Source organism: Phycodurus eques, chromosome 5 (genome assembly GCF_024500275.1).
Source record: "Phycodurus eques isolate BA_2022a chromosome 5, UOR_Pequ_1.1, whole genome shotgun sequence".
NCBI classification, from domain to species: Eukaryota; Metazoa; Chordata; class Actinopteri; order Syngnathiformes; family Syngnathidae; genus Phycodurus; species Phycodurus eques.
In genome coordinates this window covers 30,456,832-30,471,840 of record NC_084529.1, presented here as the reverse complement: position 1 = coordinate 30,471,840, position 15,009 = coordinate 30,456,832, and the positions used below count along the sequence as shown (strand labels likewise).

The 15,009-nt window shown below is 42.9% G+C and overlaps 1 protein-coding gene across 4 annotated transcripts in view; it reads right to left on the bottom strand.

Moving 5' to 3' along the window:
• The window catches only part of znf423 (zinc finger protein 423), a 141,855-nt gene that overhangs the window by 71,410 nt on the left and 55,436 nt on the right, over positions 1 to 15,009 (bottom strand). For all 4 annotated transcript variants that reach the window (XM_061676238.1, XM_061676239.1, XM_061676240.1 and 1 more), the window contains 2 exons: positions 3,222 to 3,399; positions 1,181 to 1,305 (listed from right to left, as the gene is read on the bottom strand). In XM_061676238.1, coding sequence (XP_061532222.1) covers positions 1,181 to 1,305; positions 3,222 to 3,399 — 303 coding nt within the window. The remainder of the gene's footprint in view (positions 1 to 1,180; positions 1,306 to 3,221; positions 3,400 to 15,009) is intronic.

Below are 15,009 nucleotides of genomic sequence, written 5' to 3'. Positions count from 1 at the left end.
CTGAGGACAATTAATGCCTGGATCAGACGACAAGACAAATTTGGTATTTCACGATGGCCCTCTGTCAAACTACTGGCACACAATCTTGCCATATCTCGGGCAGACAGTGGCAACACTAGACGACATGTATTCCAATACCACCACATCCCGTCTTGTACAATCACCGGGCTTTATCTTGTCAAATCAAACACTGTTGGAGAGGCGGAACCAGAAAATGTGACCGGATATACTCGTTATCATGGCGACGACAACAACAATGCGACCCGCCAATGTACTGTATTGTGTCGGGGGGGGGGGACTAAATGAGGAAAAACGTGTGGTTTTCATCACTGGTGCTTGGGAGAGGACGTTCAATCAAGGATTGCTTGAGGTATCTTCATGTACTTTTAATACGATGCGGTTCACAAACAGGCTACAAAACGTTATGTAGCGTCGCAAGCTAGTGCTAGCACTAACAGTTGTACGTAAACATGCCGGCGTTCTGTCGAATCATGCTGTAAAGGGCCGGTAAACATTGGTTTCTACGCATGGATAAATGTTGACAACGGCAAGCACGGGAGGCGATTAGCCGGTCACAATACGCAATCCTATTGGTCGACGTCAAGGTGCGCTGTTGGAGAGTTGTCATTGATATCTCACACTACAGGGAAGATATCCCAAAAAAATCAAGCATGCTAGACTTTTCATTTTGGAGTCATAGGGCTAGCGTAGCGCCAAATCATTGGTCGTGGATTATGTCACACTAAAAGAAATGTTGTCGTTCCCAACAAAATATGTCGGGCCCGATCTAGGAAATCGGCTGCGATAGCTCATCAGGCCAATATCGGGGCTAAAATCCTGAAGCCTGATCTAGGCATTACGTGCATGTTTTTTGGAATGTAGGAGGAAGCCAGAGTACTCGGCGAAAACCCATGCACCGATAGGGAGAACGTGCAAGCGTCACAGAGGAACCGAGATGTGCTAACCACGCTAAATTTAATGTGAAATGTTGTCAATTTAACATATTATTTTGTATGATTCAAATCAATGTCTTATGTTTCCACATTTCCATAATATGCTTAAATAATAGATGATTACTTCCATTAGTGGGATGACAACCAAAATTATAATAATAAAATAAATGAATAAATACTTTGTCTCTTTAGCAAAGTAAAATAAACGATGTGATTTCTGTGTCTACCTGTGTGAAGTTTGACATGGCGGTCTCTGCTCCTCTTGTGTTTAAAGAGACGGCTGCAAAAGGTGCACTTGAAAGGCAGCTTGTCACTGTGGATCTGCTCGTGGCGCTTCAGGTAGCTCAACCGGCTGTGGATGAGAATGTAAGAACTGGAGATGGAAATTCAAGTACTGTACAGGAAGTCCTCGAGTTACGACGCACTCGACCTACGACGTTTCGACGTTACGACGCCCGTGCCTCGCCCGCCATTTTGTCCCAGCACCATCGTGTTTCTGCTTAGCTAGTGCATAGTGCTTGTCTGTGTTTGTGCGGCGGGAGTATCTTTGCCTTTTTCGCCCTCCTTTTTTCACACTCTCAGCAGTAATGGTAAGTACAGCATCTTATTTCTTTATTTTAATGTATTTTAGTTTCCTTATACGAAGTGTTAACCTTCCCTGCTCCGGTCACCTGACTGTGGTCGGGATACGTAGGGGTTAACTCCCTTCTCTCGTTGCACAGCTGAGCTGGGTGGCGGCAACAATAAAGGCACGAAGCGCCGATTTGCTGCTCGAATGGCTTTATTAGCTCCTCTGCACATCCGCCGCTAATCGCTACTCTCACTACACTTGCCACTGTACACGCTCGCACCGGCGCACACTCCTTCCTCCTTCGCAGTCCCGCCGGACGACGCCTGCGCAGTCCCGTCTCACTCACACATCGACGCACACGCCCACACGCACTGAGCTTGCTGTCACAATCACGTGGGACCGTAACAGAAGTACTTCGGCTTTAACGGTGAAATCCGACTTTCGCGGAAATTCGTGTCACGTCGCCAGCGTAGTAACGGAAGTCGTTCGTAAATCGAGGACTTCCTGTACATGTGTGGTGTGCCAAGGGGTTTATTGTTTTGTTTTGGTGGTTATCAGTATTACTCAAATCAAATTGTAGCTTAAAGGTCAACAAGTAGTTATAGGAGTGTCACAACAAATTACAAAGCCATTTCTGTAGTTCATTTCAAAAAGTGAAACTCATGTTCGAAAAATTCATTAAACTGACCAACTCCTACCTCATTTCTGTATTAAAAATCAATTTGATTGTTTCTTATGTCCAATTCTCATTTCTTGAGAAGTTTGTGTTTTTAAATCAACATTACAAAAAACGTATCATGAAATATTTCTAAATCTAAATAATGTGAGTTTAACGTTTTGAATTGAACTACGAAAATAAAGTTTTATCAACAATATCCTAATTTGTTGAGTGTACAACATATGGTGTGAGCATGAAAAAGAAATAGCATTCATTTCAAATCATTTAGCTCAAAGGTTATGTTGTGTAGTACTTCACAGCTGAAAAGGCTGCCAAAGAAGTAAAAGAATGGAAACAAACTAGGATATTGTCCGTTTTGAACAGAAAATGGATACTAAAATAATGGTTCAAAGTGAATGGAGTTTAGTCCGAGCATTTTTGTTTCAGCTGCTACATTGACTGTCAGTATGCATGTCACGTCTGAGAATGTTAGCACCAGTACTCAGAAGGCTGGAGCTACCTTATATTGCAACTCCTGGATATAATTTTAAACCCTCCAGTTCTGCTACCTATACATGAGTGACACATATTCATTTAGTTTAAAGGGACATTTCATGTTGAATTATTCAATGAAATTATTACAGCAGTCTTCTTGAAATACTTTGTATCATTTCTTCTAATGAAAGTCTCTAGTAGACTACGATATCTGTTTCTATAGTCTATAATATACAGGTAGATCTCAATAAATTAGAATTAATTCATTAAATTCATTCATCCATCAGTCATTCAATTATTTGATTTAGTTTAATTCAAAAAGTGAAACCAAATTTGCCATCTCTACAGAGAGAGAGAGAAATTAGGCAGGAATGTTTAATGAATCTATGTAATGATGAGTACTGAGAAAACAAATGTGACTTTTCTACCATATTCAAATGTATTGAAATGCACCTGTAAGTTTATCCATGCAATTTCTGTTATTCGGTCGAATATTGTTTATTTGACTGTGTCAGTGGGGAGTCACATGTGTCAAGTTCGATACCTGAAGGACTTGTCGCAGAACTGACACGGGTATGGCAGACCCGCACCTCCTTCCTCCTCGCCGCCAGTGGCCATGCCGAGGTCACAACAGGCATCGGGCATCTGCGACGGCGATGCCACATCTTTGCTGGAGGGCGAGGAAGGCACCCAGGACAGCCCGGCTGGGTCGTCATCTCCGTCTGGTGGAAAAAGGAGGGAGATTGTGTTGTTGTTTTAAAATACTTCAGATTGATGAGCAGCTAAATAGGAAAAAGTACATAGCCACAGGATTTCCCCCAAAAATTGCAATTAGAGCACAGACAGAGAGAAGGGGTAAAACAGGGAGCACTAGAATGATTAAGAAGAAGTTACATCTTTCTTGGAAGGCAAGAGGCAGCCTGTGGGAGTTCTCAAATGAGAGAGAGAGGCTATAAACAACAAAGAATAAACACATTTATCCTGGTTACACACACGCATGCAAACACAGAAGGCAAATGAGGGTGGCAGAGATAAAGAGAAAGAAACAGAAGAAAGACACATACTCCAGCAGCAGCAACATCTAAATAGAAGGCTCCAAGAACTATGTATCCCCGGCGGGGCCCAGAAATAAGGACAGAGTGTATTTTCTCTCCCTTCATCCTCCCTCTGCAGCCATCCCTCATTCCATCCCTCCCCTCCCAGCCCTTCATTCATCCCTGAGGACCAGAGATCCGCCTCATCATATTTTCATTAGGGCCTTGGCAGATTGAAACGTCTGAATAGTGATTAGGAGATATGCAGGGCTGAGAAAGACTACTTTACTCTCACTCCCTATATCTGTTATACATGCCAACATTGCTCTTTTTTCTTCTCTCCCTTGACTATGCAAGAGGTTAGATCCTGTGCAGTCTGGCGCAGGGGCAACAGCAAGTCCACAGCTTCTTTAATAGACACTTCAGAAAATGGTTTGACACGACAAAAAGGTAGCTGAATAATACTCGCCATTGTTCTGTGCGCCTTGGCGTGCTGTGCAAAGCAGCACAGTGGGGCTATATCGTGTTTGCAAAAAGAATAGAGCAGACATTTTCTTTTCTTTTATCTGATTGCTATATCAACTACAGACCAGCACCAAAGCAAAGTTGGGAAAATACGGGAATGGGAGGTGACAGAGAAACGTCACACTGATATTACAGCAATCCAAACACATATGACATATGTAGTTTCTCCAGTTTTGCAAATTGTACTAACACACACACCGTTTCACCTCACCCAGCTACAATCTTGCTTGTGTGTGAGTGTGTGCATGTGTGTGTAGTCTACTGTGTATTACATTACAGAGAGCGCCTGGAAACAGATTCTTGTGATGAATCGATTGTCGGGAAAATGTAGGCACAGCGACAAGCAAATAGAACTCTGCAAGGGGTGCATGTTTAAAAAAAAAAAAAACTGGAAACATGGATTTTGAATTTAGCTAGACAAAAAGGCTGGAGAAGAAAAAAAATACTTAAATATCAAGATGACATAGAGATACGAGTGAGTGAATGAGTTGGTAAACCGTCAAATTACTGTGACTGGACACAATCAAGTATATTACTTTTATCCGATGATGATGATCTCCTTCTGGTTATATTGAAAAAAAAAATAAACTAAACCCTTGCCATAAAATCTGATGCGGTGGTTATGATTTGTATCCTTAAATCTGTTTATGAATCTGTCCAATCAGAAACAGAAACATTTTCGTGATTTTTATGTGTACCTTCAAATGTGCTATACGGGAAAATAACCATTTATTTTTTTCCCCTATTAAAGAGTTTTTTTTCTGCTTCGGTTTATGCTTCGTGCAACTTGGTGAAATTAAATTGGAAAGGGAGTCACAGAACGTTGGATCCTCACACTTTAATGGCCACAACCCTCAATATTTGTGTGTTGGAATCTAACGTCATGGAGAAAACGCACAGCAGATGGAGCAACTTAACTCTATTTAAGGCCGTTCAAAGTGTGAGTCGGTTAAGATGTAATGTTTGTGAGATTGGAGAGTAGGAAGAAGAAAGACGAGAAGAACGAGAGCGACTGAGCAGAGACACGGGTTCGGTCAGTGCAAGAGGGAGAAATCACTTTTTGAAGGGTGGGGTGGAGGGGTGTCGGGAAAGAATGGGAGGGGAGATTAGCGTCATTAAAGAGCCCTAATCCTCTGACTAGCGTGTCTGGCGCTAAAATGGAGGATCACACGGCTTTTTAACGGCGTCTTTGTCAGTCGGCCACGAGGGGACCTGGCAAGACAAGGCCGAATGGCAAACTGGGAGGAATTGGGAGATGGGGAGTGTAGTGGGGAGCCAGAAATTTTCAGTCTAATGTTAAATTATATTAAAAAACTCAGGAGGAGAGACATTAAAGGGGTTGAAGGGGGGGGGGGGGGGGGCTTTGGGAGGAAAAGTAGAACATGTAGTTTAAAAAAGGGTGAAAGAAGCAGGGGTGGGTTGACATCTACTGCTAATACGCTCACCCCGCCCCACTTTTTCTCTTTTCGTCTTGTTAAGGAAAACCAACAAGAGAGGCAAAGTGTAGGACCGCCGGTCCCCAAGTGTTGTGTTCCCGCTTTATCACTCACTCTGCAGTCTCCTCGCACGTCATCCCTCCCTCTGTCCGCAGCAGTCCCTCCACTCTTCTGTCTTCATCCCTCTTCCTCTGCCTCCATCCCTCTGTCAGCTTTCATGTTGTTACTCATTATAGCACTCCATCTATCCCTCCATTCCTGCAACATTCTCCCCTACTGATGTTGGCCTTCACCCCTGTGTCTCATCCTGGACAGGACTGAGGGAGGGAGATAGAGGGTCGCAGCAACACGTTTCATATAGAAAGACTGAACTCCATAAGAGAGGGAAGAAATACGTGCATGGCAAAAGATAGAAGATAAAGAGAGAACCAATGTCACTACATTTTTTAACTAGCCATCAATGTTCTATAGCTCTAGTCCTCATTATGGCCACAGGTGACCAGGGGCCTCATGTACAAAGACTTGCGTGGATTTCCTCCTGCAACATGACGTACCCTCAAATCCAGAAAACGTCGTACGCACAAAAATATCCAGATGTATGCATCTGTGCGTACGCATGAATCCAAGCACGTTTCCTTCGTACATTCCAATCAGCGTGGAAATGAGCGCACATGTTGGAGTAGCTGACCCCTCCCTGTCCGCGCCCACATTTACATATGCAAATCATATGTAAATGAACCTTGCACTTGAGATCCCGATCTCAAGTGCAATGATCAGGAAAAAAGGAAACTGAGCAAGGTAATGAAGAAAAATATTTTTTCTGAATGTGAAGTTGCTCAATGAAATGGAGGCGTGCAAGAAAATCCTCTTTTGCACGCTGTCCTCCGGCGTTAACAACACGCGAAAGAGGAGCGAATGGGGCAGCGCGTGAGCGGCTGTCAATGCCGTGGGGTCGGAACAGCGCGCGCACGCTGAACTAAAAAAAGAAGTGGTCAGACATTAAGGTGGATGCGAAGCGGAGGACAGCTGCCCACCGCCAAAGTGTGGCCAAAACAGGCGGAAGAACCGCCGCCGAGGCCCCCCATCCTGTTCGAGGAGAGAATCGCTGCGATCGTGGGTGACATTACTCTTTCGGGTGGTGGGAGCACGTGTGGCTGACTCTGTTCACCCCACAAGGTTAATATCATGCATCTTTATGACTCATAACAAATGTGTTCATCCAGTAACCTACACTCAACCCTGTGAGATAAAGGTTCATGCGTAAATGTTGTATGTGTGGTATTTGTAATAAATCTTTTGAATTCAAATAGAAGCACATCAGCATATCAAAGACGATATCAAAAACTTTGACTCCTTTTTGATGACTCACTTTTATTATTTTAATACACAGGAGAGGACACGCACACTGAAATGTTTTTTTTTTTTTTATTCGGAGAAGAGGGGTAAATTATGTCATTTTAATCATGTGCAACGGATGTCCATGTTCAAATTAAGTACATTCAAAGGACTCTTTTTTTTCAGTGCATGTGCTGGAGTCACAAGAAGCGATTATGAGGGCAATAGGCGCCATAAATGATCGCCTTGATCGATTAATAGGTGTCCTCACAAATATCAGTGATTCATTAAATACACTGGTTAACAAATGAATTCTGAGTCCTTACCTCAATTACATTGTTGAAATCAAATGTTGCCGGGCATGGATTGTTCATCAGTGCTAATTGTTCATGTGTCTCTGATGTGCAGATTTATGAGAACAGTTTCCCATCATCACCTCTAAGTGTCGCCAAAGCACCAAAAGCTGCAGAAACGTGCGTACGCCGGCCATGCAGTTGGCGTGAGGCACCGCACATTTCCACGCTCATTTCATTCTTGATACATCTAACCTTTGCCGTGAAAAAGAACGTACGCCACGTTTTTGTGCGTACGCACCTTTTGTACATGAGGCCCCTGGAGTCCATCCCAGCTGATTTTTATTTTTATTTTTTAACTAAAAATGGATAAAAAGTCCTTCAGTCATTTTGATCACCCAAACCTTCCCAAAGAGTGCTTCTGGGAGCCGGAAAATGCAAATATTTGAGATCTGGTCTCAAGTTATTGAAAAAGAGAGCATTACCATTTCATTGTAAACAGTATGACAGCCCATCTTACCCGGGAGGACAGGCACAAATGGCCTGGCATGCATTTTACGTGTTATGGAGATTGTTTTAATAATTATGTTGTCTGTACATGAGAAGGCGGCACGGTGACCGACTGGTTAGGGCGTCTGCCTCACAGTTCTGAGGACCGGGGTTCAATCATTTTTCTCCCCGTGTTTGCGTTGGTTTTCTCCGGGCACTCCGGTTTCCTCCCACATCCCAAAAACATGCGTGGTAGGTTGATTGACAACTCTCAATTGCCCGTAGTTGTGAATGTTAACACGAATGGTTGTTTGTTTGTATGTGCCCTGCGATTGGCTGGCAACCAGTTCAGGCTGTACCCCGCCTCCTGCCCGATGACAGCTGGGATAGGCTCCGGCACGCCCGCGACCCTAGTGAGGAGAAGCGGCTCAGAAAATGGATGGATGGATGGGTGGATGTACATGAGAAAAGACAACCATGTTTTAACTCTGTTGTTGTCCCATAAATGCCTAAATGGACCATTTGTGTTGGCGGTAAAAGAATAAAGCACATGCAAACGTCACACAGGGCATGGAATTGTTTCGCGTACAAAAGCAAATGATGATATCGAACGTATTTAGGGTCACCTCACTTTACTCAACACAGTTTTACTTTTTATATCAGTCCCTGCCTCTCTCTCTCTCTCTTCCTCCTAACTTGCCACTTCCATCTTTTTATTTGGCCATTGGACAGAATACCGCCTTTACTCGCGGGAACGCTGCTGCCCTCCAATCCCTCCACCCTTTTCACCCTTCACCCTCTAGCTTCCACTGCTCCCCGGCCCCCCTGGGATGGCCCCAGGCTGTTCTAGCACGAGTGCACACAGCCCCAGACTCTCCACAGGGAGCAGAAAAACAACTTTGCACTCTGGGTAGCCCTGAACACACTCATGAGTGCCTACAAAAAAAAATGTGTTGGGGGAGAAAAAAAAATCATTTGATATTTGCAGCATACCGGCTACCAGGGAGGGGGTCAAAATACAGGAAATGATTGGGGTTAAAGAAATAAAAAAAAGAAGAGAGCCCTACCTGTTTCTGTGATTATCCTGTGAGTTGGCATGGCAACTGACAAGCCAAGCACAGTTTTTTGGTTGCTATGCATCATAAGAAATGCACAGCGGGAAGGTGTATTTGACCAGTCAGATTGTTTCGTTGAAACTAACTGTTGCTGATGGAGCTGTAAAAAAAAAGTGGGAGCAGCCACTTTCCCCTGAATACGATATGGAGACACTGAGTATTTTCCCTACGCCGCTTTCTAAAACCTTTTTTCCCTGAGACATTATGGTTTTCTGGCTTGAAGTGTATCTACAGCACAGTTGTATAGTAAATGGATGCATCGGTCCATCACATATGCCGACATGCAACCCTGGTTCGTGCTTGTGGGGGGCACAGACCTCTGCTGCCGTCCTTGCAGTTCACGTGGGACGAAGTCTGTTGGGACATGCACATACACTACATACTGTAAAGAGGACAGACCAAAAGGACGATAAAGCAGTCTGTCCGGATCTTGTGCCCTTGACGATACTAACGGATGGATAAAGACACACACACACACACACACACACACACACACAGACACAGACACACAGTACGCAGGCAGTGGGGACTCTCACCTTCTGCCCTGGGAAAGGGTCCGGCTGCTTTGGACACTTTTGGGCGCCAGCTGCTCCATATGGGCATTGTGTGTCTGTTTGTGTGTTTGTGCCAGTGTGTTTGAGGGCAGAATGTTACGAGCAGGGGGGCTAAAGATGGGGTGGGCTGACAGTGTACTTTGTGCAATGCTGCTTAATGTTGTATGTACTGTATAAACATCAAACAGAACACGTGACAAATTGACAATACACGTCACAATAAAAAAAAATTAAAAAACAGCCATTACTGTAAAAAAAAAAAAAAAGGTATCGTCCAATATAATGAACAGTATCTGTAGACATTTAAACTTGCTAATATAATAATCCATGAAATACTAGAACATTAAAAATTTATGCATTACCAAAACTAGGCCATGAATATTTCTCTGAAGTCATAAAAAATGTGGAAACCTTAACCACCGTCATGCATGACATCACACGAGCCATCAGCATAATGTGACAAAGATCAGTTGTGCATGTCTCTTTAGGCTTTTGTAGCTTTTTTTTGTGACTCTTAGAAGTTATGTGAATTCAAATCAGTCAGACTTTGTTGTGATTGTACAAGTCGGCACCCGTCATTAAAGTCAAGGTATTGTTTTTTTGTTTTTTTTTACATTTTAATTATATTGTTGGTGGTTCCCTTCTTGTGTGCCAATTTAGAATGTTAAAACATCTGCAACGCACATCAACTTTACAACCTGATTTGTCAATAAAGTTCAGATTGAATGTTTAAAGTTTATGTTTTAGTAGTGTTAAATTTACTCCTATACTTGTATGACTTCTAAGAATGTTAAAAAAGAAATTAAAACCTGCCTATACAGTTAAAAAAGGTTTTCATGATGGCGGAAGTATTTTTTTTTTTTTTTTTTTAACTGTTTCAAAAGCCAAACAAATCGAGGTAACTTTACTTGTCGACATTTCAACTTTATTTCTAAAGGCTTCTTTAGTTCTAAATTTTAGGTGTGGAGTCTCCTTATGTATGCCTCGGGGTGAGGGTGAGGGGGGGGGGGGGGGGGGGGGGGGGCCTGTCCCTATTCTCCACAGACTCCACACCTAAAGTTTAGAACTAAAGAAACCCTTTCGAATAAAGGTGAAATGTCAATTCAACCATTAAAGATTGCCGTGACCAGGATGAGTCACCACAGACATATCGGCGCTTTAGCGGTTCTATTGTGCTTTCATAAGCCAACGTTTCTTCATATTGTCATCAAATTCTTTCTCATTGACTCAGTATCAGGATGTGGGCTCATTTGTCTAAAGTGATAACCAGCGGTCAGAAAAGCAGTGTCAGTGGTTCTTTTCCTTCAGTCACAAAATCCTCATCGCTCCCTCCTCTGTCCCACTTTCTGTCCATCTCGTCTGCTGTTTGTTCACTCAGAAATGAGAACCAGGTGCCAGGCGGAGTGTTAGATAAACAACAACTCCATGCCAACGCACACATAAACACCACAGACAGACACTGGCGTGTGTGGTCACCCTGTGTGGAACGATTGCTCGCGGCTATGTCATCAATTTATAAGAATCAGGTTTGGTGGGCTGACAGAATGCTCGCTAACCTCGAAACGAGTTTACGTGAGTCATATACACACACATGCATAAAACACACATAAGGAGGCCCTTGGATGTTTACACAAGTACTCATGTGGTTGTAATAATGCACATGTTGATGAATAATACCAGCCGGGTTACTTTTGAAGTGCTATCTTGTGCATAATAATGGATCGTTAGCATTTAGCAAGAGCATCCTATAGATCCATGAGTGTATTTATCGTGATACAAGCAACATCTACAGTACTGCAATTGGACCCGACTGATATTGAAATGTATCCACCGTATTACACAAATGCAAACACACAAGTCCTTCCTCATTAACCTATGTGTAAGTGGGACCTATAAATAAGTGATGCAGGCAGCTGGAGCTCAAATTTCAAAACACAAACACGTAGTTACACACAGGTAAACAAACAAACCCATTTTGGTTGCCTAATTACACCAAATACACAAGATTATCTATCCAGACAGGAAGTTTACTGAAGCTCTTCTCTCCCAAAACTCTGACGCAATGCCGAAACATAAACTCCCATGGTGAGGGCCAGAGAGTGATGAGAATATAAAATATGGGGAATGAGAGACCGTAAGGCAATGAGGCTCTGAAGACCCAGGAGAGCATGGCAGAGGGGGGTCTTCTGCTCAGGGGAACCCAGAAAGCAAGCTGCAGGAGGCGGGTACCGCCTGCCTGCCATTCCTCTTCCCTCCCTTCCCTTCTGGAGGATAGCATCCTGGACAGCCCCCTAGTCACAACTCGTAAACCCCCCATGAGTGGAATACATGCGAGCACACACGCACACACATACACTAAAGAGAGTTTCCCAGGGGGGGACGGGAAACAGAGCAGAACACCTGGACCTGCCATTAGTGGCACATTCAGGGATTAGGGGCACAGACGGCAAGAGAGAATGCACACTGGGATAGGCGCTTATACTCTATATGCAGAAAGTAATAAATAATAACCATTCACAGACATATACGTACAATCCTAATGTACACAGTACCCTCCGTCTGGCCCAGCACAACAGGCAAAAAGAAGTATTTTCAGCTTTCGAATAGTGATATAACTAATTCATATCAATGCAGCGCCCTGTGGTAGTAGTTTGGGGTGCTGTGCAGTCTTTCTAATATTTTGCCTCCAATAATAAGGTAATCAGAAGATTATAAACACCTTTCAATATGTTGAAGTGCAGTGCCTCCACTACACTGCACTGTGATAACATGTTTGCATCCAGAATAACACAAACACAGGAGTAACTATACTGCTTTAAAGCCACCTGGACATAGTGTGAAATAATTACTGATGCAATAAAACGTTGGCCTCCCCAAGAGAGTCGATATTACCAGCTGAGAGGGTCAAGGACGGCCACTGGGATTAAAAGGAGAAAGCTGAGCAACGACAGAAAGAAAGGGTAAAAATGAAAGAACAAAAAGACATGAAAGAACTAAAGATAAAGCAAAGGGGTGGGTTGAAAGATATAAATATAAACGTGATGAGTAGGACAAACACATTCATTTGTATAATTTCATAACTATCACAAACAGCCAAATCATAGTGATCCTGGATTTGTAATAAAGGCCTTGTGTCTATAAATTGAATCACCTACAGGGCATTGCATTGGTAACATCCCTACACAATCTGTCACAAGCCTCTCACACATGTTCCATGGGTATCAGACACAACCTGATACGGTATGTTTGTCACTTTAACAAACTCAGAAGTTAACTTCTTCTCTTAGCTACTGTTGGATTTTTAGCAGACAGAGGCAAACATATGCCATCAAGGCGGGCTTGGAAGGGAATAATTCCAAAGTATCAAGTCCAATGTGATAGGGACGAAGACGTTTAAAATCAACTGTCCAGAAAAAAAAAGCCCCCCCCCGAGTGAATGAAAGACCACACGCTGGCTTTAACAAAGACCAGTGCCCAGACACACTCAGGGAGGGATGCATGGACAGAAACAAAGGTGGATTTACTACTTGTGTGTGTGTGTTCCAGTAGTAACTGGGTGTGTGCAAGCTGGTGACATGAAACAGATCAAAGTAAGGAAAGGTCAACAGGGCAGAGAGGGAGAAGAAGGACAGGGGTCCCATTATTACAACCTATATCTGCAAGTTGGGAGAGCCTATTTGTGCGTTGTTAAATCTAGTAGTAGCATTAGAAACAGGGCTTTTATTACTGTTTTATTTATTTTACATAAATCTGACAGTTTAAAACATTTAGGAAATGGAAAATGCAAGTATGAAAAGACATGGAGAGGAATGGGCTTGGTAGCTGAGCCTTCGTCCACATGCATGTGGCTTTACAACAGGGACAATGGAAGGAACACATAGAGACCCATGCGCAGTGGAGTTGAGAGGGTGTGCAACCAAGCAGAGCAGATCAATGGAGACTGCCGGCGGGTTGGTCGCTCCAACAGAAACGCAGACGACTGGGGGATCCACACTATTGTACAGCATCATACTGGCTTCGAACACAGACAGAAAACATACATTGGGGATTGGAAGATTCTTAAGCATGTTCACAAACTAACTTGCATACTGTTTAGCTTAATGGCCTTATAATAATGACGGAGCAAAGGGGGAAAAAGGGCAAACTGTTTTTGTTGGTATATGCCAGTTTCAAAATCAATCATATTTCCCCTGATGCATTTGCAGGTTGTTTTATGCTTTGAAACCATTCGTTATTTATGGCAGTTATTCACCACTTGCTTAAGAAGTTGCATTGTGTTTTTAAATTAAATTCAATAATTACATTTACTCTTTTCACAAGTGGACATTTTAAATGTTTTCTTTTTTTTTAGTTCAGTACTCCGATGCATTCTGAATTACACATTTTGTCGTGGTTCACATATTGGTCCTGGTACATGTAGCGTTCACACTTGACGTGAACTCAACTGTACAACCGCTCGTAGACTACCGGCACCTCTTCTTTTTTATGTGTACCAGGGTTCGGAAATGATCATGTTTACACTTGACAAAACGTGGCGCACTATCAGAGCAAACACACCGAAGTTGTTGTTTTTTTTTCAACTAAACTAAGCCAGTCAAGTGTGAACACCGCCAAAGGAACCTCCTTTTCTAGCCATCATCTGTGGCTGTACCGATCTAAGTGAGCCCCTGTCTCTCTTCCTCTCTTTCCCAGCCCCCTCCCCTCTGTGCGGGAGCAAGCGAAAAGCACATGCATGCCCAAAATTAATTTAGACGGTGGAATTAAATTAAAAGCATAGCCTCTGGAGTTTTATTATGTACTAATGTTTGAACCGTTAACTTGGATTGTATGACTAAAACATGAATAATTAACTACTAATGGGGCTCTTATTATTTCAGGAAAGACAATCACATTATAGGACTTCAATGGATATATTAGTCTTCGTGTGGGTTGGGGAGGTAGGAATTAAGCAGAAGGGACATTAGAAAAACATGACTGCGTGGGTACACTTTACCGTGAAAGAGTTTATATCATTGTGTCATTAATAGGGTCGGGCATCGTTTGAATTTAAGCGATTCCGGTTCCAAACAATTCTCGATTCTAAGTCTTTTAGGGTGCTGGGTCCAAAAAGTTTGCATGGTTTCAATCAAGGCTGTCCAAATTATGAACATACATTTTCTTAGCAAACTGGGGGTTCTTTATAACCAGTGTCAATATTAAACCTATGAACTAAAAGGCAATGTGTGTGGAACTAACCTAATTGACTTAATATTCATTAATTATTGTTTCAGCTAAAAGTTAAATATCACATTGTTACATCAAATGGTTTATATGCGCAAGGTTTATCTTGACTTTCTGTCATCAGTTCTTACGTTGGTTTAAAGACTAAAATAAAGGCTAAAAAACATCAGTGCAAGAGTGCAGACACACCGATTAACTTGTGAGCTGCCTCAATGTTGGCATAGACGTATTTTATTGTTTCACTCACCCAATTGACTTGACCGAAGTTCCGCACGGTGGTGGATGAGGCTCGGAGCGGGAGGGAGTACGTCAGACTTCTGCACATCGTGAA